This window comes from Bidens hawaiensis, unplaced genomic scaffold (assembly GCF_021521415.1).
Source record: "Bidens hawaiensis isolate Kalapana, Puna unplaced genomic scaffold, B.hawaiensis_p1.1 tig00000458_1, whole genome shotgun sequence".
Classification (NCBI taxonomy): Eukaryota; Viridiplantae; Streptophyta; class Magnoliopsida; order Asterales; family Asteraceae; genus Bidens; species Bidens hawaiensis.
The window spans coordinates 1,627,322-1,652,156 of NW_027491030.1; the positions used below are offsets into that span (position 1 = coordinate 1,627,322).

Here is a 24,835-nt window from a genome sequence, read left to right on the forward strand (position 1 = left end):
AACTCACTTGATAAACGATGCGGTGAAAGATATGCAAGAATCAACTCTTAAACAAGCAAAGTTAACCTATAATTAAGATTATTGTTTTAACGATCTGTTTTAAGTCTTGATAATAAGTTAGCATAATTAATAAGTAAATTATTATATAATATATATATATTACCGGAAAAGCAGGGCAGAACAGGGAGGAAGAGGAGGCAGAGAGGAAGACGGCAGAGAGAGCAAGGAGCAAGAGAACAGGAGAGATTAAGTGTTTGTGTGTGATGTGTTATGAAAATATTATTATTATATATAGGAAAACCCTAGGAGACACAAACCCTAGAAAAAGGGGAAAAGATCTCAAAAAGTAAAAGAAAAGATATCAACGGTAAAAAGTTCTGAAAAGTAAAGATATCAAAAGATATGGCAGCTGCAGGGGGCAAGATAAAGCTGACAGGGAACAGTAAAAAGCATGGGCGGATCAGATAAAGGTACTGGTCAAGCATGGCAAAAGCAGATCTCAAAAGATTATGTCAGTCACTTTTTCTACCAACCAATGGGGGTTGGTACGCATGCTGCGCCGAAAGTAACTATTCAGACATTAGATAGGTTAGGTCAACAGCACAGAAGATAAGACAACACAAAAGCATACAGGCTGGAATAAACAGAAGATACAAGGGTTAAGCGCGAGAAGGCTGAGTGCGCGAGCGCGAAGGCTGGCACAACAATCCTTAGCGTGCTGCGGGAAGAATCACAATTCCTTAGCGCGCTGCGTGAAGAACAAGAATTCTAAGCGCATCGCGGGAAGAACATACATTCTTAGCGCATTGCGGGAAGAACATACATTCTTAGCGCGCTGCGAGAAGAGTTCTCTTCACGCATCGCAGGAACAAGATGTCTTCACGCAGGCTTCCATGTAAGGAGTCTGGCGCGTGGAGCTGCAGACATCCTTAGGCGGGAAGAACCAAAGGACAAGCAAAGAGGAGGGAAACAAGGCTTAAGGGCGGGACGGCGACAAGAGGGAAAAGAAGGCGGAATGAGAGAAGGAAGAGGGAGGGGACGGCGGAAAGAAAGAGAGAGAAAGAGGCGGGAAGGAAATATATATTTTTATTATTAAAAGTAAAATATAAGTATAAATAAATATTAAATCATAAAAGAAAGAGATCGGGTCAGAGAAACGGGTACCTGGGTCGGGTCGGATCAGGGCAGATGTCACATTATTCGAGCGAGCTAAAAGCCACAAACCATTAATTAAAACAATATATTTACAACTTTACCATTCATGCAAAACAGAATTCATCGTTTACCATATATATCATATAATTATACTAAAAATCACTGCATTTTTCTGTCATGTTTAATTAAATAACACATTTTATTCCTTTATCATTATATTTTCTCTCTTTTCTACTCACAACCACTTTCAAAAACTATTAAATAATTATATGTTATGTACAGTAAATTCTCAAATTTAACTTTCTCATATAACATTTTATCTCTTGTCTACTCACAACCACTCGTAACAATACCATATAATTTACAAATCTTCGTTATATTAGTTTGAAGAACGGATTGAGAATACTCTTAACGAGTTAGTTCATCCTCTCACAAAACAAAAATGCATAAAAACGCGGGAAAAACTTCAAACAAAACACACACAAACCTATTTAAACTTATACAGCTTCGACTGCCACTGAAAATGCTGTTGCCACCACTGATGTATCCCATGCGCCTGCTTAAACCCATCCGACGGACTCAAATTCACCGTCAAATACGCCGTCGGCAGAATATGCAGCCGCTCCGAATATCCACCAAACGCTCCGGCAACCACACCCGCAATCGTATACCTCGTCGCAACCCGCTCGATCTTCCCGACGCCAATACGCTCCATCTTATCCCTGTGCTGAAAGTATCCAATAAACTCCGCACATATTGGATCCGAAGGATTCACAAACACGTACGGAGTCCATTCGGACAACACAACAAACGGATCCAGATCAGGATCCGAATCCTTTCGTTTCATAACCGCTGCAATCCCAGCGGTTATGAAACTGCCGGCGATCCGCACGCCGTGTTTTACCGTTTGGTTTGATATTAGTTTTTCAATTGGAACTGAAATGTACGGCGGATTGAACAAATACGTTTCGATTTGAAACCTCGATTTCGCCATTATTCGTCCGGCTAGCATTGCGATAGACGCGCCAAGCGAGTGTCCGGCTAGCCACACGCTTCCGGATCCATAAACCGTGACGATATTCGCTACGGCTTCGAATGCGGTGCGAAACCTAGGGCTTTGTTCGAGTTTGTCGAAAATGCATTTGAAGTTGAGGTTCATGTCTTCGGATTTGGTGAGAGACCGCGTGATTGTGCCGCGAAATGCGACCACGAATCGCGGAGGGAGTGGTGTGGATTGGTGGAAAAATGGATGCGCGTATTTGAGCTCGTAAATCGCTCCGAAATAGGATAGATCGGTTTCGTCGACGAGGACGTGGTTTAATTGGAAGTGGAAACGTTCGTACCATGGCGCCGCGTGAGTCTCGTGCTCGTTACCGATGGTTCGACGTTGTCGGTCTCTTTCTAGTATGTATACGCCTTGGACGAGGCTAGCAGCGACTGATCTGCGGTGAAATGTGTTCCTCCTGTAAAAAAAATATAATTCATAAGTCGTGTACTTCTTACAATACATTTAATTACATGTTAAAAAAAACGTTAAAGTTATAATGATGATTTATGAATTTGAAAATACTTCTTTGTATACAAAATGCGTACCAATCGAAAGAATTTAGTAGGTGAACAGGTCCCGAAACGTCGAATACTTCTCGATGGGACACCATTATCAGTAGATTCGCGCTTCTATTTCAGTTTAGTTTCTTATGTGAATTTGTATACATACATTTATGATGAAGATGAAAGTAAACTAAACATGAAATTGAGTTTAAGAGGTTAGGATTTCTAAGGATTTAGATTGATGCTTCTTGTATAAACAAAATAGAATAAACAATTTGGAGTTGACTTTGACTTTGAATATGCATACTTTCTTACTTTGATTCTAGTGGGTTGTCATTAAGCAAGTAGCAATAGACAAATGTAAGCACAGATTTGACTTTTGTTAATGTAACAAAAGAATCATGAACCATGATTTGATTTTGTTATATATATACTAACAAAATTATATAAATTAGTTATTCTATAACTAAATTTTATATACAATGATTATATATTTATATTGCAATTCTAACTCATTTTTTATGGCTTATCAATGTATATGAACTTGAATATATACAATATTCTTCTCAAAGTCAACTGTTGTGTTGAGATTTACGACACCACCTACCAAAGTACCAATATCTAATATAATTTCTCATAGATTCATCTTAAGAATGAATGTATGGAATGATGATTTGGTGTATTTGAAATTATGTGTTTGTTGTTGGGCCTTCAAATTCATGGATCAATTGTGTTTAATGTTTATGCGTAAACTAGTGTTTTACCTAGCGCAACACACCGAGCAGGTTGGTAAAACTCGGGCGTTGATAAAACTCAAGCATTGTAAGTCCTGGTTTTGAGGCGGTAAGTCGACCGAATTCGGTCAGTTTTGGTTACGTGCATTATGGTATCGGAAATAAAACAAAAACAATTTAAAACAGGGGTGGACCAATGGGGTGGTCAATAAAGCTGGACATTGTTAAAACCGGAGCGTTGTCGATCCCGGACATTGATGTAATGAGTCTGCATAAATTTGGTCGGTCTCTGTCACGCACGTTATGGTACTGGAACTAAAAAACAAAAACAAAAATAAAATTGATATTCAGTCAGTTTTCGTGATTATACTGATACTAAATAAAATGCGGTGATTGTACGCAAATTCAGTCGATTTCACTTAATAACACAACTATCCTGTCAACATCAAAGTTAATGTTGAAAGACAAATCATTCTAACATACACAAAACATAAATAACACATTTAAAAATAAAACAGATAATCGAAACAGGGTTCCAAACCGATACAAACATTAACCGTTACAACCAAACCATCAGGCCAACACCAATATATATGTTGAGTATCAACACCATTTCTACATATACAAACACAAATAACACATTTTGTGGCACCAAAGTTCTCAATTATACTAATTAGATAATTATAATTATCCTTGTTAAGCTCTCTTATACATTAGTTGGTAATTGCTAGTCGATACCCCATCAACTAGCTAGTTATTGATTCATCGTTACTTGGTCAAAATCGATCGAAATGCAAAATTTATATATATACTTTGGTATATATACGTGTCTTCAAGACAAATTGATATAGCTCATCAAAATGTAAGCACACACGAAACAAATACTGAATAACTCTCAATATATTATAGCAAAAATATAACTTAAAAAACCCATATTGCACATAAGTCGTGTTTCTTGATGAACACTAACTCGGTTGCATCTCGGATGTTTAATAATTTCTAACCATAACTCGGGTTAGACTAACCCTAACTTGCTAGCCAAAACATTGACAATTATAGTTGCAAAATAATTGGAATCATATTGTAATTAGGATACATAACCAATTATGACATACTTATAATTATTGGTCTCTCAAGTTCACTGATTTGTGACTTTGAGTCTTAAATTACAGCATGTATTTGTAAAATTACATACAAAATCCAATCACATTAATTGCTATCGTTAATGCACCGCATGACTATCATCTAGCGAGTTCTACGACACGTTAACGTGTTAACACTAAAGCTAGTCACATGGATGTCAATCTTGTGTTTCTTCAACATATAATTACACACTTGATAAATTTTCATTTGAGATATGGTCACGTTAATACCACCATTTAGCAAGGGGAATGTTAAAACATATTGTCACATGTTGATATACCATTACCAAGACCAAGTCAAAGGTAGTCGGTGAGTAAAAGTCAAATTTGTTAGCTTACAGCTTATTTTTCTGCTTTAACTTTATAGATAGACATGTATTTCATTTTCTTATTTGAGAAAATCGGTTCATACATTGCACAAATTATTGCTTGTATTTAAAAGTATCCAATAAATACATTATACATGTACGCATATAAATAAAAAAAACACTCAGTAATATACTAATATGTTGCTACAAAATCCCCGGTCCTAGTGTCAGGTACTTCTCTTGTTCAGAGAATCAGAGTTGTCTAATGTAGCATAGCTCTTTGTCATCCTGGGTCAGACTAAAGGCCATTAACACAAAAGGCTATTCGAAGGATCACATGGTGGATGCCCCGCGAACACTCATACACTACTCGTATACGAGAAGCACCAAGTATGACTATATTTATGTGAACAATGTGTATGCATGTATATAGAGACAGTTCAAGACTTCAAGTTGAAGGAAAAATAGGAGAGACAAAGCCCGAAGAAGAGGTTGGAGAAGACCCTCAATATAAGGTGGGCTTACTGGCTAACTCAATTTGTAAACGATACTAACAGGCTTGACGGGTGTGGCTTAGAGCCCACTGGACCCAATAGTGGGTATATTCTAGAATCTACATAATGAGATTAAAAAAAAAACAAAGAAAATAAACCTACATATTAAAATTCATAAAAAACTAAAAATAATTCGTACTGCTTTATAAATCTTAAAAGATAACTTTATTTTATAACTAATCCATTATATAATATCACAAAAGAATTCAATTACAATAAAGAGATTAATAAACGGACAACAAGTTACGTTGTAACTCTTTTTTGAATGTATAAATCTAATGGTATCCAATACCATAATTAAAAAAAATCAATAAGTATCTTTATATTTTCCTAAATAGTTTTTTTTGGAATATATGAATTTTATGGTATCCAATACCTTAATTAAAAAAATTAGTTAAATCGATAATTATTTAATGAGTTAATGTTTTCAACATGCGGGTTATATTTTGCTAGTACATTTTATGAATAGCGGACCTATCTTTTCAGTTTTTGAACATCTAAGCCGGCTATCCCTTAGGATTTTTATGCACAAATGAAAGTACATTTATATTTCATTAACACGTAAAAGAATTGTCAATAATAATAACATACACGAGGATAATGAATTTTGCTTGTGTATAATAATAATATTATTTTGATAAATACGAATTTTAAATATACAACAAAAACAGATGCATATTAATCAAAACTCAATATTTTGGCACACGAAAATCATAAATTTATCTTTGGTGTTATTATACCATTATATCTTCACAATAATAAATACATAATTAAATTAATAAAAACAAATTAATACACAAACAAATAATAATAAAGAAATCTATTGCGAGTAATTCTGGAGCCTTCTATTATATATAAACCGTTTCACATCTCTCTTTAATAACTCAACAACATAACAAAACCCCCAAACTCTTGTTTCTTCAATCAAACTCAAACCCTAACCCTAACAATGGCGATTCTCTCCGATTTCGAAGAAGAACCTCAATCCGTCACGAAGCCGTTCACCGCCGTGCTCGACACCGCCGATCCGCTTCGGTTTCTGCAAACGGCGTTTGAATTTGTGGCTCGTGAAACCGATCTGTTCACGAAGGAGTCGGTGATTAAGGACGTGAATGGTTTGGTTCGGTCGGTGAAGGAGAAAGTGGATGCTGATGAGAGGAAGAAGAAAGAGAAAGCTGTACCTGCTGCTGGTGTTAGTAGTAATAATAATGGTGTGAAGAGTGATGATAATAATATTAATAATAAGAGTAAGAGTGTGAAGGAAGAGTCTTCGGCGTCTGGAAGTGAAGGTAAGGAGGTTGTGGATGAGAAGATGGAGGAGTCAAAGGATGATGATGATAAGAAGGGTTTGAGAGGTATATATATGTATATATTTATTAATTATAATTATAATTATAATTATGTTGATAATTGTTTGCTGCTGTTTTTTTTTTATTTTTATCTGATTTTATAATAGTCTTTTAATCCAGTGCTGTATTTAGGTTTTTTATAAAGTATACCTTACAATAGTTGAGACTGCAATCGGTTCTTTGTGTTGTAGATAACTGTTTGCTTTGTAGCATGGTTGTGAAATTCGCCCTAGGCGTCGACTACTAGACTAGAAATTCCGGAGCACTCTCTGCCTGGACGGGTACACGTCGAGTTTTTTCCGAGTACTCACAACTCCCCATGATCGGGTTGGTAGCGGCTAGCAATTTCTGCAACCATGCTTTGTAGGATGTATGATAGATATACTAAATAGATAATTGCTTGTATCTTATCTTGATTTTTTTTTCTGTGATTTTTAACAGACATAGTTTGAATGTGTTTTATGTTTGCGAATAGGACAAGTGATGGACTTGTGATTAAGCTTTTTTAGTGTTACTGAATGTATTCTTTTAGCAAGTTACTTCGTATTGGAGATATATGTTTACTGAGGTAATGCTATTGTGTTGGGATGTGATTATAGTAGGTTGGCGTTTGAATAGAAAACTTTGTTTTGTGGTCTTAGAACTTTTGAATGTGAAGTCATGTAGTCTTGTGAAGGTGATCACTAGGTTTTTTGGAACATCAAATTTGGAACCAGACTTTAATTATGTAATGATCTGTTTGCCAACATTATATGCTAAGGAAGGGATACACTTAGTTATTGATCGTCGTCTCGTTTGTATTGTAAGGTGTTTTGTTTTGTTAGTTAGCTATGTAATTAACAAAGGTCACACTTTTCTGCACTTTCGTTTACATAGTGAACAAACATAAAATATATAATCATAGCGATGGTTCTTTGCAAATCTTAATGTTCATAAAGGATAATAAATACTAGGGGTGTTTTCAAACTGCTTGTTGATTTAAGTATACATCAATCAGCTGTTGTAAGCAATTATGGTTTTAATGATTCATCTTGTATCATCCATCCATTTACTTTCGCATGACATTTTTTTTGGGGGGTCAAAAACAGTTCTAATCTTTTCTTTTAATATACTTGCAGCTCCCAATAAAGGGAATGGACTAGATATGGAGAACTATTCATGGGTACAATCTTTGCAAGAGGTCAATGTCACCATTCCTGTTCCTCCTGGAACCAAGTCAAGGTTTATAGTGTGTGAAATTAAGAAAAATCATATTAAAGTTGGACTCAAGGGTCAGCCTCCCATACTTGAAGTAAGCGTGTTACTTGGCATCTAACCATTCTTTCGCAGGAGTTTATATATTTAGATACTAAGCCTTTAATTGATTTACAGGGTGACTTGTACAAGCCTGTCAAGGTTGATGATTGTTTCTGGAGCTTAGGTATACCCTTATATATCATCGTCATTTAGTTTGTTTTATACTTTTATACCTTTTATACAGTTTCTTCTTTGGCTTTTTTACTTACGTGACCGTTTTTGTTTTTAGAGGATCAAAAGGCTATTGCTTTACTTTTAACCAAACAGGATCAGATGGAATGGTGGAAGTTTTTGGTCAAGGGTGAGCCTGAAATTGACACTCAGAAAGTTGAACCCGAGAACAGTAAGCTAGCTGATCTGGACCCAGAAACTCGATCTACTGTCGAGAAGATGATGGTAAGGAAGATGCTTTATCACAGATAATTTAATATTATTTCAACTAAACTTTAGTTTTCACTAATGTTTTAAATGTTTTGCCGTTTTTAGTTTGATCAGAGGCAGAAGCAGATGGGAAAGCCCACAAGTGATGAGATGCAGAAACAAGACATTCTCAAAAAGTTCATGGCTGAGGTAAATCTTGTTTTCTTATTTATACACAAGTAGCTTTTATTTGTTTCTTGTGGCGGGCTGACTTAAAAATTGACTTTGAACTTGTGCAGCATCCGGAGATGGACTTTTCAAGGGCGAAGATTAACTGAGGGTCTTATCAGTGAGCAACTATTTCAAAGACAAAGTATTATGTTTTTTGTTGGGTTCTGCAAATGCTTTAGGAGATTTTGTGAGATTGAATTGGGATCGTCTTTTTGATTTTTGAGAAATAGTAGCTATTCTGATGAAATCTGTCCATATGAACTTGGTTATCGCTTTTTTTCCGTTATAGTTTTCTATGAAATGATGAATGTTAAAAACCTAGTTTTTCAGTATTCATGTTTGATTTGTGTGTCGATGATCGTATTCTTCTATGTTAGTTTTAGTTTTGTTACTTAATTTGCCGCCTCAAGTGGTTTTTCTTGTGCCATCGGCCTTTAGCTAGTACATTCAAATTCTTAAATTGATGATATAATGAAACCTATTGGTAATTTTGATTTATAAACCGACTATACTAATTGCAAGTTAAAGCTAGTCTGTTGGTTTGAGATACTGATAAGAACTAGAAATTTGGATGCTTGAATTAAACTGGAAAGAAGTACAGATGGTGCCTAATTTTGAGAATGGGTGATCTCCAATACAAGGTATAAAACCCTAATTTTGATAATAAAATATCGACACCTAAACAAGATAGAAAACCTGCTATTAATACTAATCTTAATGTAACAATTACTAAATTAATTGCTCCACTACTACTTCATCCTGATTTTTTGGATTAACCTCCACTCTCTGATTTCTTCTTTTTCCTGCCTCCTAATTCCCCTTTATTCGGATTTGTATCAATACTTCTGGCCCGGACAAACGACTTGTCCTCAAGTCGGGCATGATCAATCTGAGCTGTTGTTCCGGTAGTAAGTTCCTCAAAGGGCTCGATGGTGAGATTACGAAAAGTAGCAGTCTGCAAATTATCCAGTGGCAGCCCTTGTAGCTTGTAAGTCTTGCCATCGACAGTGAAAGCTAGATACATTTGCTTCCAATTTGCTTGAACTGTATTAAGCGTTGCTAACCATTTAATACCGAGTACCATATCAGCACCTCCTAAGGCGAATGGATAGAAGTCTTGTTTTATGACGAGGCCCGACAGTTTCAACGACACATCCTTGCACACTCGGTTGCATCGGATGACATCTCCATTTCCTATTTGGACACCAAAAGGTGTGATGAGCTGGGAGACTATCTGTAGGTCATTCATAAGCTTATCTGAAACAAAATTATGGGTTAACCCGCTGTCGATCAACACTAGCACCTCGGTTGTACTATAACTCCTTGTAGCTTCATTGTAGTTGGTGCCGACTGACCAAACAAAGCGTGAAGGCTTATCTCAGCAAACTCACATGATGTATTCTGCTCATTTATTGCTGCTGTTTCCTCCCCTACATTAGCAATCTCTAACTGTTTGAATGTTCCCGATTTACAGCGATGCCCGGGACTGAATTTCTCCCCGCACCGGTAACATTCCTCCCTTTGGTACCGGCTTTGCTTTTCTGGATCGGTGAAGCGGTTTTCAGTGGGTTTTTGGGTGGAGATAACCTGGCTAACGCTACTTGAAGCTGTTGACTTTGGTTATGCAGTTGTTACGGTAGCGGAACCGCCATTCTTAATCGATGGAGAGTGGTTAAGTTTAGACTCAAATTCAAGAGCCAAACTTACTGCCTTAAAAACCGATATGGTTTTGTGTATACGGACATCATATTTGAGTTCTTCCTTAAGACCGTCTAGAAAAACCCCCAACATGCAGTGATCGGGCCAATTTGAGACTCAGGCTGATCTCCGGGCGAATTCCTGCCTGTATTCTTGAACCGTACCGTTTGTTTTATGCTACACCGGTGCTCATCCGGGTTTTGGAATTCATGCGGTCCAAAATGTTTTTGTAAGGCAGACACGAGTTCCTCCCACCGAGTAATATCACGTTCTGCAGTCAGCCATGAGTACAGATCTGAGGCATCACCCTCCAAATTCATCGCTGCCACGTCTACCATGTCGTCTTCGGGGGTATGGTAGAAACGGAAATACTTCTCGGCCTTTAGGATCCATCCCCTTGGATCTCCTTCGCTGAAAGAAGGAAAGTCCAATACTCCAATTTGTGGTATGGACGAAACTGCCTGCTGCTGTTCCAAGAAGTCTCGCCATCATCATGCTTGCCTGAACCGCTCGTAGACTTGTGCTTGGATGTAAGGCCCCGAACCCGGTGACCCTACTTTAGCGTCGGATTTACTCATAAACACAGTTCTTCAAATCAGAGTTTATTAAAACTTTTCGCGGAATATAAAACATCAATCATTTGTTACAAACATTAATTCTTTTCTTTGATACCATAACACAAAACTTTATATTTAAAACAGCTTTACTTCTTTCTTCAGATGCCAGCCGTTCAATCCATGCCGTGTGTCATCCTCATGCTAACTCTATAATCAGCTCACCTGCGTGCATACTAAAAGTCAGCCACGCTGAGTGAGTTCTAGTTAATCGAACGCCATACAATTCATATACATACATACATATCTGTAGATACATATCCATACTTCACTAGTTATCCTTCTGTTCTACATACATACTTGCTACCATACATACATACATATCTACAATCACTAACCTCAGTCTACCGAGAGTACGTTCATAGTTCACCGTCTATACCTGTACTCAAGGTTGTGAACACGTACAAGGTTCGCAGTCCTTACCTATGTTCACCATTTATGGTACGTACAAGGATCGCGGTCCTTCCCTATACCATAGTACATCCACAACACGTACAAGGTTCGCAGTCCTTCCCTATGTTGCAACCTAATTCATAGCACGTACGAGGTTCGCAGTCCTCCCCTATGCTACAAAATCAGCACGTATAAGGTTCACAGTCCTTTCCTATGCTGAAATACATCCACAACACGTACAAGGTTCGCAGTCCTTCCCTATGTTGCAACCTAATTCATAGCACGTACGAGGTTCGCAGTCCTCCCCTATGCTACAAAATCAGCACGTATAAGGTTCACAGTCCTTTCCTATGCTGAAACCTATCTACATTACGTATAAGGTTCGCAGTCCTTATCTACGTTTACATATATCATCTACTTCACGTATAAGGCTCGCAGTCCTTAACTACGCCATCACCAGCCGAGTCTATGTCCGACAGAAGCTAGAGGGATTTGCCATCCTAACTTACTATGTCGAACGTAGAACTCACATGCCATTCGTGTACCTAAATACACATACTTACATTATAACATAAGAACACTCTAGGCATTCTTTACCTCATTCATTTAACAACCATACCCCTTGTCGTTACGTGCAATATCCGAAGATCGTTCACGCCCCGACAAGTATTCATTTGAAATATTCATACATCTACGATATATAATATTCGTACCTTTATTTTTAACCTGACAGTACGCGCAATATCCGAAGATCGTTCGCGTACCGACAAACAATCATTCATATCTATCACACATATCACATATGACATACACTTATCACTTAGGATAAATGTATTAACAACACATCGAGTATGCACACAGCCCCGAAAACATAACAAGGAATGGGGCTAGAAACTCACCTGAACACGGTTACGTTCACCGTTAATCGTAATCCCTTTCTTCAGTTGTGCACGGCTGACTGTATAACAAGTATACGTATCAATTAACTATCACTTCTCATAATGTATTTCTATCTTTATATGACCCACAACGAACGGGGGTCCGGGGGCAGCGCCCCTGGCAGCGGGGTCTAGGGGCGGCAGCCCCTAGCGGGGTCCAAGGGGCAGAGCCCCTGGCTGGGGTTAAGCTGCCAGGTCAGCTTGGAAAAATTTTATTTTCGATAACTGCCTTAACACATTTTCCATTAGGTTTTTAATTTATTTTCTAAACGAACCTCACTTCAGGCGAAGTTAAACCTTAGGCGAACTTGGCTTCAGGCGAAGTTAAACCTTAGGCGAACTTGGCTTCAGGCGAAGTTAAACCTTAGGCGAACTTGGCTTCAGGCGAAGTTAAACCTTAGGCGAACTTGGCTTCAGGCGAAGTTAAACCTTAGGCGAAGTTACGCTTGAAGGCGAAGTTAAACCTTAGGCGAAGTTACGCTTGAAGGCGAAGTTCATTAGGCGAACTTAATCTTGCAGGCGAAGTTATCGCGCTGCAGATCTGTTTGCCCATAAATCCTTCGTTTCTTAGCCAAATAACTCGATTTTGGTACCCACGGAATCGTATGATCGGCGCCTACAAATCCCAACCATCAAATCGGCCTAAAATCGACGTTTTAGGGGTCCGATTTGGGCAGTTTGGGTTTCGGGTCCGGTTAACCCATCCAATCCTAACCATTTTCAGTAATATTAGCTTTGTTGGATTTGTTCTTACCTTACCAACTCAGATCTATCAACAAAATCTCGGGTCTCGGCTTCGAATCTTGATCGGTTAGAATGTGTGTGTTTTGAGTGTGTGTATGGAATATGTGAGAAATGGTGGTTAAGGGTATTTATATTAGGGATCATGGGCTTAAGCCCATGGACTCTCCTTCCTTCGTTCATAACCCAAGTCCATAACCCATATCCATTACCCAACACTAGCCCGACCCATACCAACTCCTACTCTATTTATATCCCGATAACCCGAGTAAACTTTCCCTCTATTATTAAGTAATATAATTAATATTATCTTGAAATTTCGGGATGTTACATTGGAATTGGCTTTGAGGGCTGCGACATCCTTTTGTAAGGCATCCATGGTCTCCAATTTGGCTATAATAGCAGCCAATTGAGTGGTGACTTGGTCTGAATTGGAGCCTCCTGTTTCTGAATTCCTTGTCTGTACCATCGCTTCGAAATTTTCCCGACAATGGAACCAATGATTAGAACTAGAAACTTAGATGCTTGAATGAAACTGAAAATAAGTACAGATAGTGCCCAATTTCGAGAATGGGTGATCTCCAATACAAGGTATAAAACCCTAATTTTGATAATAAAACATCGACACCTAAAAAAGAAAGAAAACCTGCTATTAATACTAATCTTAATGAAACAGTTACTAAATTAACTGCTCTCACTACTACTTCATCCTGATTTTTTGGATTAACCTCCACTCTCTGATTTCTTCTTTTTCCCGCCTCCTAATTCCCCTTTATTCGGATTTGTATCAGATACCAACGGTTTATTGGTTTGGTGTGCTTGCTTGTTTGGGTGATCATGGAATTGGTTGTGTAGGGTTAACCGGGTGAAATATGCAGCTATCTGATAGTATGTAATATTTGAGACTGCAATTAGTAGTTTGGCTTCGATCTATGTTATATAAATCCAAACGTTACAACTAGTCTTAACAAGTGAATTTAATCTAAACAAGCATATAACTTACAACAAAGTTTCACCGAATATATCAAACTTCTTTGCATCATATGGAGGTGATAGTACTCAAGATTGTTAAAAAGAAACAATGATTCTAAGAAATTAAAAGGTTATTTAATTAGATCAAGATGGCTATACTAGAAGATAAATACTAGAGTTTATTTTGTTTTATGTATATCTTCTCTTATTTTTAGATTGATTTTCCTGAGTATGATATATCTTCACCAAAGGACACGCGCGACAATTGTTTCAAGACATCAGAATCATTTTATGTGCCTGCCCAACTCTCGCTCGAATTGAGAAAGATTATAAATTATATATTAGGCTCGATATCTTTATGTATTTATGTTTATTGTAGGGCTTTATGCTCGGCCCGTCCGTTGTACATTTTCCCTGTATAATTAGGGTTCCTTGGTTTATGAAGAGATCAAACATACACTTTTAACACCCATACACGTCTATAAAATTGCATCTCAAATATGGTTTCATATATGTTGGAAACGCACTACTCAACACTCCTTAGGTTCTTTGGTATACATGTTTAAGGTCTTACTCGGTTAAAAGTAAACATTCAACACCCACTATCCAAAATTCGATTTTAAAGTCGCTTAAAACCAACTTGAAATATAAAATATATAATTACAATTTGAAAGTTCCATAATGACTTTAATAATTTAAGTTTATAGCAACTTTAACATACTATTTATTATAATTTAAATAACACATAATGTATTAACATATCTGATTTTAGTACAACTAAATAGGGTGTCTAAACACCCGAACATGATTAACCCCTTCCAACCCAAATGCGAATAAGCTAACTAGGGTCGAAAATTCTTTATAGGGTTAATGGGGTTAACCCGAAATACGTTAAAATTATAAAATAAAATAACACCTTCATTTATCTAGTTATAAAATTGTTTGCAAATAACCAGAGCCATTTTTATAGTCTTTAATTGATTTTCTATGTACCTAAAAGAATTTGGAATATTCAACATACTAAATCTTAAAATAAACTTAAAGCTAATTTACAAAAAAATGTATAATTAGTTATTGTATAAAAGAACTTGAGTGAATAAAACAATCGAAACACAAAAAGTAAAATAATTATTTGACGATGAATTATGAATCTTGAAACCCGACTAACCCGATCAACTCGAAAACCCCGAACCTTAATAGGGTCGGGTTATGGGTGTTTGTTTCAAAACTCGTCTAACCTGACCTTATTAACCTGAAACCTTAATTGGTTGACCTGATTAACAATCCTACAACTATACAAGCTTCATTAATTGAGAACATGTAACATTTGATGCCATAACCATTTTAAACTCACAAATTTCTCATACCTAATATTCATACTTATATATCAGTTTGGGTTTCATAATTTCCATCGTCGGTTTCTCATACTGTTGGTATCAAAAGGTTCTTTATTCATTTTTTAATTTTTTGATAACTTTCCATGACCCATCTATTAAAAAAGGTACACCTTATGACTCCACCCACATAACCAAACCAACTTGTTGACCAACCATAACATCCTCCATTTTAATCCAAACCAGAGCCACTTCTACCACCTTCCGGCAACGGTCAGATGACCATTTTCACATCAAAACTCCAAAAATAAACTAAAAATGTTCTTCAAAACATCATAATACCAAAAAAAAAAAAAGATATTTATGCAAAAAGGAAGCGTCCGACAGTTGACAAGTCACCTCCGGCAACAATATTCTGTGCTTCTTTTCTTGACCTCCTTTCTCTATAATCCAATTTATATAGCTATGAAAAAAAACCTATATTATTTAATTAAATAACACTTTATAAAAGTGAATTATTGCTTCAAACTGAAAACAAATCTCTGTAACAACATAGCTTGGGGGATGATGTACGAAGGTTAAAAAGAATCTTGAAAAATCTAATAAGTGAACAAAAAACCCAACCAACCATAACAAAAACCCATTACAAATACATCAAAATCCACCTGTTTTATATAAATCTTTACAAAAATTAAACACAAACAAAAAAATCAAATCTTTTCGTCTTTCTTGTTCTTGAACAACAGAATGTCAAAAAAGTCAAAAACTTGGAGTTGAAAATGTTTTTTTTTTTTCTTTTTTTAATATAATAAATAAACTCTTGATATAATTGAATTATTGCTTTAAATTGAAAATAAAACTCTGTAACATAACTTGGCGGGATAACGTACGAAGGCTACAAAGATTCTTGAAAATTTAATAAAGTGAACAAACAGTCTAACCAACCTTAACAAAAACCCATTAAAGATTCATCAAAACTCACCTCTTTATACAAATCTTTACAAAAATCACATAATAAAAATCAAATCTTTTCATCATGCTTGTTCTTGAACAACAAAAACCTAACAAAACCCATTTCAAACCCATCAAAATCCACCTGTTATAATACAAATCTTTACAAAAAAACACATTAAAAGAAATCAATTTTTTCATGATTCTTGATCTTCAACAACAAAAAGTGAACCAACTAAAAACCCATTACAAACCCATCAAAATTTACACAAATCTTTACAAAAACAACACACAAACGCAAAAAAAAATCAAATCTTTTTTCATGTTTCTTGAATCTTGATCTTTAACAACAACAATAAAAAGTCAATAGCTTTGAGTTGCAAATGGGCTTTGTTAACGAGTCTCAACTCTCAACCCAATCCAGCGCAAGTTAGCTAAACAAACAAACTCACTTTCTCTCACCTGTTGGATCTTTCAGTCTATCTAAACCTATACATACACCACATTGTATCTATATATTCAAAAAAGATAATATATGTATATTATATATTTACAGTAAATAAATCTTTCTTCCTATTTTAAAGATTGTATGTATTTGTTTATGTGTTTTGAGTGTTTCTAATCTTATTAACTTAAACAACTCATCATCTTATTATTTTAATTTTCATCAGTTCTTCCAGAAACAAATACAAGATCCCCTAATATCTTCGATTTCATCAAATTCAATCAAATCAACACCAAATTGCTTCAAATTTTTTCCCAAGATTGTTACTTTCCGTCCATTCGATCGATTAATCCAACACCCATTTAGATTTAAACCCGTTTGTGTCCTCAATTTCCCTAATTAGGTTTTCCGAAATTAGGGTTTCGGGATGATAATCAAGCGGAAGTTGAAATCGGCAATGCCGAGTTTGAAGCGGTGTCGGGTTACTGAGTCCGATGACGACGAGTCGACTCGCCGGAAAAAACGAAGGAGCAATAATAATAATAGTAATAATAATAACAACGGTAGCCGTGGGTTTTATCCTCTGCATCTGCTCGGTGAAGTTGCTGCTGGGATGATTACTTTGAGTGAATTGGGGTTTCACTTTGCAGCCGGTGTAATCCCCGGGTTTTGTAGCGAAACCGGTGCCGTGGTCATCGTTGACTCGAACCCGAATAGGTCAAAACCTGAACAGGAAGATAGTAATAATAATAATAGTAATAGGAATAATAGGAATAGGAGTAATAATAATATTAGTAATGGTAATGTTATTAATATTGATTCGGTCCGGCCATCGCCACGGCCGCCTTTAGTGAGGACGTCTCGAGGGCGTTTGCAGGTACTTCCGTCTCGGTTTAACGATTCGGTTCTTGATAATTGGAAGAAGGAAAAATCGAAAATTGATGTTGGTATTGATCAAGATGCAAGCTTTGACCCCGAGTTTGCTCCGAGATCAAGTTTAAGGATTTCGAAGACTCAGAATCATGTGCAGCCCAAGAAGCAGAATGGGGTTAAAGCTGGGTACAAGTATCGTAAATCTTTATCGAAATATGAGGAGTTTGAGGATGATAATGAGGATGATGATGAGTATAGGTACCCGAGTTTTGAGACGATGAAGTATTCAAGATTTGTTGAAGAAGAAGAAGATGATACGGATGATGATACCGATGATGATGTTAATGTTAATGCAATTTTGGTTCGGGGAAAAAGAGAAGGGGTTTCGAACCCGAGTGAGAAAGTTAAAGAACTGGATGAGTTTTCACCGGGTGATATTGTGTGGGCCAAATCCGGGAAGCATTATCCAGCTTGGCCCGCCATTGTACTTGACCCAGAAATTCATGCTCCACAACAGGTTCTTGGTTTTCGGGTTGGTGGTGCTTATTGTGTCATGTTTTTTGGATATTCTGGAAATGGTACACAAAGGGTAAGTTAGTTAAAGTTTTTATTTGGAATAATATATAATATTGACGTAATCCAATGGTACGATATGTCAATATTTTACTGGGTACGTTTGTTTGTTGTTTGTTCAGGATTACGCGTGGATTAAAAGTGGGATGATATATTCATTTGTGGAAAATGTTGACAGGTTTGTTGTAATTCTTTATATGCTTCAAATTGGAAAAAAACAAAATCAATATGATATTGACATTGTGTTGGTTTCCGCTTTACAGGTTTCAGGGTCAAACCGACTTAAATGATAGTGAACCGAGTGTTCTTCGGTCAGCAATAGAGGAAGCGTTTCTAGCCGAACACGGGTTTACAGAAATGTTAATGGTTGAAATTAACGCAGCAGCTGGTAATTTGGATTATCTTGATTCTATTTCCAAAGGGAATTACGAGACCCGAGGATCAAATGCAGAACATGAACATGCTAAAAAACAGGTAAGTTTGGATCAGTTGTTACTCAAATGTTTGAAGGATTTATGTTTTTTAAAGTAATTTGTGTTTTTCTTTGGCAGGCGATGATTAAAAGGCAACACACACAGTCATGTGAAGGCTGCGGGTCAACCATCTCACTTAGAATGTTACGGAAAATGAATGATACAGCTTCTAATAACCGTCTTCTCTGTAATTCATGTGCTAGGGTTCGTCTTACACGTCTGGTTTTTATAGCGTTGACTTTCTTGACTTTAGTTATATATTTGATGATGATGATATGCTTGTGTATTGCAGTCGACAAAATTAAAACATGTTTGTGGTATATGCAAAAAAATATGGAATCGTGCAGAAACTGTTAGTTGGGTGAGAAAGCTACGAGCTGAAACTTTCTATTTTTAGTAATTTTCATTGAAGAACTAATTTTAAATAATTTTGACGGCTGTGTTTATATCAGGTGCGTTGTGATGGGTGTAAAGTGTGGGTTCATGCAGAATGTGATAAAATATCCGATCATCGTTTCAAGGTTCTATTTACTTTTAAATTTTGATTTTTTTTTGGACATTTGTTACGGTTTTATGAGTCGAATTAATTTGTAGAATCTTGGGACGAGCGATTACTACTGCCTGGGTTGCAAAGCGAAGTTTAATTTTGAGTTATCGGATTCAGAAACCTATCAGCCTAAAAATAGGTAGTTTTATATAGTTAACAGATAACGATATTATTTTAATAATAATGAAACAAATCTTTATATAGGATAGTGTTAATAATGACACGTGTTATGTTTCAGACATAATAAAAAGCAGGAGCCAACGGTGTTGCCCGATAAGGTCACGGTTGTTTGCACAGGGGTGGAAGGGATATATTATCCGAGCCTGCATTTGTAAGCATATAAAAATATATACTTTTCTAGACCAAAGATGAATTTTGTTATTCTTTATTTGAAAAAAGTTAAATAAATTTTGATTCTGAAGTTGTTTCTATTAAATTTTTAAGGGTTGTGTGCAAGTGTGGATCTTGCGGGACTCAAAAGGTAGCACTTAGTGAATGGGAGAGACATACAGGGTCAAAAATGAAAAATTGGAAAACAAGTGTCAAAGTGAAGGGTTCGATGTTGCCACTAGAACAATGGGTTCGTACATGAAACTGAATATTTCTTAGTGTATGAATTATTATGCGTATTTTGATAAAATTGTCCAAAAATGGTATTTTGCAGATGCTGCAGGTAGCTGAGTATCATGCTCGTGCTGTTGTGTCTGCGAATTCTCTAAAACGCCCTTCGTTAAAAGCACGGAAGCAGAAATTGCTTAGTTTTCTACAAGGTATGTTATGGTTTCCGTGGTGTGGGTTTGAACAGGTTGATTCGGTTATGTTTTATCTCTTTAACGGGTTAAATGAGTAAAATATGAAAAAATATATAGTTTTATAGCATATGAGTAGGGCTTTTCCCAAACTGTATTTCAAATGCATAAAATCATCTAAATGCTTTAAACAATATTTATATATAAAAATCGGGACTGCATATTTTCTGATATGTTTTTTTTTTATTTAACAGAAAAATACGAGCCAGTATATGCCAAGTGGACGACCGAACGTTGTGCTGTATGTCGTTGGATTGAAGATTGGGACTATAATAAAATCATTATATGCATAAGGTCTAGTCAGCATCCTATTCATTTAATAATTTAACATTTTCACCTCGTGGGTCCACTCAAACATCATATAAAAAAACAATTCAATGTATCTTGACAGGTGTCAAATAGCTGTGCACCAAGAATGCTATGGTGCAAGAAATGTTCAAGATTTTACTTCTTGGGTTTGTCGGTCATGTGAGACACCGGATATTGAGCGAGAGTGCTGCCTCTGTCCCGTAAAAGGCATGAATTTTACACATTAATTTATATTTGTTGGCAAGTTTAATTTGAGTTTTAAAATGTGATTTGTTTGGGTTTATTAGGGGGTGCTTTGAAGCCTACCGATGTGGCGCCCCTGTGGGTTCATGTTACGTGTGCGTGGTTTAGACCTGAAGTTTGTTTTGCAAGTGATGAGAAAATGGAGCCTGCGCTTGGAATATTAAGTATCCCCTCAAACTCATTTGTAAAGGTAAAAACATTTTTTTTAATATTGTTATACAAAGGAAGAAAGAATAAATACTCCTTTTCAATAAAATTGTGACCTTTTTTTTTAAAGTTAATTACTCGGATGCTCCCTGGGGTTTACCCAGATTTTTCAACTCGTAACACGAATGCTTCTTGGAGTGGATGGGCGTTAGTATTTTTGGTTAAGTGTGTGTGCGAAATGACTAAAATACTCTTATCTATTAAAAAATAAATGAATACATAAAACAATAAATGAAATCAGGTGGAAGTCCCCAATAGTTATTTATTTTTTTTCAATAGAGGGTATAATAGTAATTTTACTCCCACTCAACTAAAAACTTTGACGGTCATTCATGCTGGGGAGAACTAACAAACTATTGAGGAGCATCCGAGTTTTAATATTATTCTACAGACAAAAAAAGAACAATTACTCCCAATTATGTTACCCATAAATTAGTATTCACTATTTTTGTTACAACAATAATGGATAAATAAATAATTTAAAATATTGGGCTATAGTTTATTTTCTTGGATGTCCTAAAACTTGCACCTTTTTCGTGTTGAATATCTTGAATTTTCTTTTATCATATAACATATGAACTAATGGTAGCAATTCATCCTATTATTATATATATTTCTCAATTAGTCAGATATTCTATATATTTGACTCAAAATTTTGTCTTCTTTCAGATATGTGTTGTTTGTAAGCAAATTCATGGATCTTGCACACAGTGCTCAAAGTGTTCTACTTATTATCATGCAACATGTGCAGCAAGGGCTGGCTATCGAATGGAGGTGAGGTTCCTTATTTCACCATTTAACACTTCATGACATGATTATTAGTTCTTTTAACAAAATTCACATCATTTTATTTTACCCGAAAATTAAAAAAAAAATGAACTTTTTTTCACAGCTACATTCCCTGGAAAAGAACGGGAAGCAGATCACAAGAATGGTGTCTTATTGCGCTTATCACCGGTACTTAATTTTAACAACCTCAAGATTTTACCTTTAGTACTAAAATATTTCAAAATATGATTTTAGTTATTTTATTTTATTTTTTAGGGCTCCAAATCCAGATACGGTCCTAATAATACAGACACCAGGAGGGGTGATTTCTGCTAAGAGCTTGCTACTAAACAACAACAGTAACAAAAACTGTTCAAGATTGATTTCATCTAGAAGATCGCAGCTTCTAGAAGCTCCGGTCCCCGAAACTGTTACAGAAACCGAGCCATTTTCTTCAGCAAGGTGTCGAGAACATCGGAGATCACACAAGGTAGTGATTATCTGATTATAATTTAATATCTGTATTATATTTGTAACTTCTAAATTATAACCGACTTTTTGTTTTGATTTAATGTTTGTAGAAAAATGGAGAGGGGCTTATTGTGCACCGAGTTACTCGGCCATGTCGTCACTCGATAACCACAATACAACAGTTGAACAGCCTTAGGGTAGTTGATATTTAACACCCTTTGTCATTTACTTCAATAATTTTTATAATGTATTCGCTTAATTTTTTCAGCAAAAGCCTTAAAGTTCACACATTTATTGTCTTTTTTCTCTACAGGAGATGCAAGAACCTCGAAGTTTTTCTACTTTTAAAGAAAGACTGCGTCATTTACAGGCAAGTTTTTAATCTTTTTTTTTAACATAAACATGTTTTAAGTAAGGTAATTTAGTATATTGTACAGGCTTCAGAAATTTGGGTGACTTTTGACCCGTTTGACTTTTTTCTTTTTAGCTAAACTTTATCATTTTACTCATTTGACTCGTTACTTTGTTAGAAATAAGACAAAAGTCGGGAATTCATATAATAGATATATCATTTTACGTAGATGCATATAATAGATATATCATTTGAAACAAGTTTATAAGATTTTGTTTTTTTATTGCAAATGCAGAGAACTGAAAATGATCGTGTTTGCTTTGGGAAATCGGGAATTCACGGATGGGGTCTTTTTGCACGTCGAAATATCATGGAGGGCGAAATGGTAAATGCAAACATTTAGTGTGTGAAATCTATGAAAGTTTTGGGCTTTCTTCGGTTTTGTCATCATTGAAGGGTATTTTAGACATTTACTTTGATTAAATTTATTAACGCTTATATTATTCTAGGTTTTGGAATACCGTGGTGAACAAGTGAGGCGTAGTGTTGCTGATTTAAGGGAAGCACGTTATCGAAGAGAAGGGAAAGATTGCTACGTGTGTTTCTCATATCTTTATAATTTATAACTTTAAACAAAGAATAATAAAACCGAATTGACTTGGTCAAGATTTTGTTCTTTTGCAGCTGTTTAAAATCAGTGAAGAAGTTGTCGTAGATGCGACAGATAAAGGAAATGTGGCCCGCCTAATTAACCACTCTGTATGTCCCTAGATACCCTTTTGCCTGCACTTTATAATGTTTTTCTAGTTGTGGCAGTTTCGAGCTGTTTGGTAATGTTTTATCTCTTAACGGGTCGAATGGGTAAAATAATGATTTTAGAAATATGCTAAAAAATGAAATGGATAAATGGATCGAACATGTCAAAACTTGACCTGACCCGTTTGACGCCTAGCCCGAGCTTGGCCTGTTTAGCTTTAATAGAGTTCGGCTCGTTTAGAGCTCTTTTCTAAAGTCCGATATTGGCCCGTGAGTAATTTTTAAGCTCGAGCTCGGATAGTTTATTATTTATTGATTATTTAATAATTTCATTCGACACATTTGGATCTCTAGCTCCCGAGGCGGTTCGCTTCTTGGAACGGGTGCAGAAGGTGGTCCACAGTGACTCGCAGAGCTCGAGGAACCAAGGATTTATATTTAGTAGAATAGGTTTTGCGATCCAAAAGGGGATAGCGGCGCAGCTTATTGCTCGCTTACCCATTATCCAGATGTAGTTTGGTTGGTGTTAAATGTTTATAAAATCAAAAAAAATTGATTAAAAATTTAAATAAATTTATAATTATTACATTTACATATAACATAGGATATATATTTTAATTGTTCATATTATAATCTATATATAATTATTATATAATAACTATGTAGTTAATACTTAATACATTAGTAAAAGTGATAAATAAAATCTCGTTTAAGCCCGCGACTCTGCTTAAGCTCGATACTCAAAGCTCGGGCTCGAGCTTGTTCACTAAAGGAGTTTCATTATTAGCTCGAGCTCGTTTAAGCTCTGTTCGATTCATGTTGTTAGCAAGCTGATCTTTAGTAGTTCACGAGTGGATCGGCTCGTTTACACTCCACCTCCACCATTTTCTAACATAATTTATTTTGTATCTAGTGTATGCCAAACTGCTATGCAAGGATTATGAGTGTGGGCGGCGATGAAAGCCGAATAGTACTTATCGCAAGAACCAACGTGACCACCGGTGACGAGTTAACGTGAGTAACCAAGAACCAAATTATACGTTTATACCAACCCTCATGCGTATTTATTTTTTTCTGATGGTTTTTCTTTTTTGCGGTTTCAGTTATGATTACTTGTTTGATCTGGATGAGAGTGATGACTGCAAAGTCCCGTGTTTATGTAAGGCGCCGAATTGCAGGAAATTTATGAATTAGAGAGGTAGCGGTAGCGGAAAAAAGGTACAGAAATGGTGTCTCCCACAAAGGAAGAGGAGCTCTTCAACTAACTTTGTAATTTTTTTAAAAACCTTTTTTTTTTGGGTAATAATATATGTTTTAGATGTAGAAAAAGACCAGAAGGTAGCAGGCTTTGTAGGAAGTTTGGAGAGATAGTAACCAGGTGGTCTGTTTTTATTTTTATGGAATTTTAAAGGGAAGCCAATTTGGTAAGTTTATATGATTAAGATCCAGTTTAAAGCTACAAATATTAAAAAAAAAAGATAGGATTGAAATTTGAAATGAACTGTATTCCAGGTATATGTGTGAACTTATATATTTTTACATTATATTATTTTTCTATATTACATCTTTTGGTGGTGATCATAACCCATCGATCAATAAATTAGTTTGTATTATTTAAGTTTTTATTTACTAAATGGGTTGAACTGATTGTTCAAATCATACAATGAGTCAAAAGTAGTTAACTTTAC

The 24,835-nt window shown here is 35.9% G+C and overlaps 3 protein-coding genes across 3 annotated transcripts; 2 read left to right on the top strand and 1 right to left on the bottom strand.

Annotated features, from left to right (window-relative positions):
- Positions 1 to 1,642: 1,642 nt before the first annotated feature.
- On the bottom strand, positions 1,643 to 2,982 carry LOC143626290 (GDSL esterase/lipase At4g10955-like). Its single transcript, XM_077096432.1, has 2 exons — positions 2,749 to 2,982; positions 1,643 to 2,618 (listed from the first exon to the last, which is right to left on the bottom strand). The coding sequence occupies exons 1-2, from the start codon at positions 2,811 to 2,813 to the stop codon at positions 1,643 to 1,645; spliced, it is 1,041 nt and encodes a 346-aa protein (XP_076952547.1). The 5' UTR covers positions 2,814 to 2,982.
- Positions 2,983 to 6,329: 3,347 nt separating this feature from the next.
- On the top strand, positions 6,330 to 8,966 carry LOC143627808 (protein BOBBER 1-like). The gene is made up of 6 exons (XM_077097545.1): positions 6,330 to 6,799; positions 7,912 to 8,084; positions 8,165 to 8,213; positions 8,319 to 8,485; positions 8,576 to 8,659; positions 8,749 to 8,966. The coding sequence occupies exons 1-6, from the start codon at positions 6,394 to 6,396 to the stop codon at positions 8,785 to 8,787; spliced, it is 918 nt and encodes a 305-aa protein (XP_076953660.1). The 5' UTR covers positions 6,330 to 6,393; the 3' UTR covers positions 8,788 to 8,966.
- A 7,955-nt stretch (positions 8,967 to 16,921) lies between these two features.
- On the top strand, positions 16,922 to 24,511 carry LOC143627819 (histone-lysine N-methyltransferase ATX5-like). The gene is made up of 23 exons (XM_077097550.1): positions 16,922 to 18,228; positions 18,335 to 18,390; positions 18,476 to 18,686; positions 18,764 to 18,889; positions 18,978 to 19,046; positions 19,138 to 19,206; positions 19,280 to 19,371; positions 19,471 to 19,563; positions 19,677 to 19,812; positions 19,897 to 20,002; positions 20,236 to 20,335; positions 20,433 to 20,557; positions 20,638 to 20,783; positions 21,470 to 21,574; positions 21,693 to 21,757; positions 21,845 to 22,058; positions 22,150 to 22,236; positions 22,353 to 22,409; positions 22,687 to 22,776; positions 22,901 to 22,987; positions 23,076 to 23,150; positions 24,061 to 24,161; positions 24,251 to 24,511. Exons 1-23 carry the CDS (start codon positions 17,194 to 17,196, stop codon positions 24,339 to 24,341), a joined length of 3,336 nt encoding a protein of 1,111 aa, XP_076953665.1. The 5' UTR covers positions 16,922 to 17,193; the 3' UTR covers positions 24,342 to 24,511.
- Positions 24,512 to 24,835: the final 324 nt, after the last annotated feature.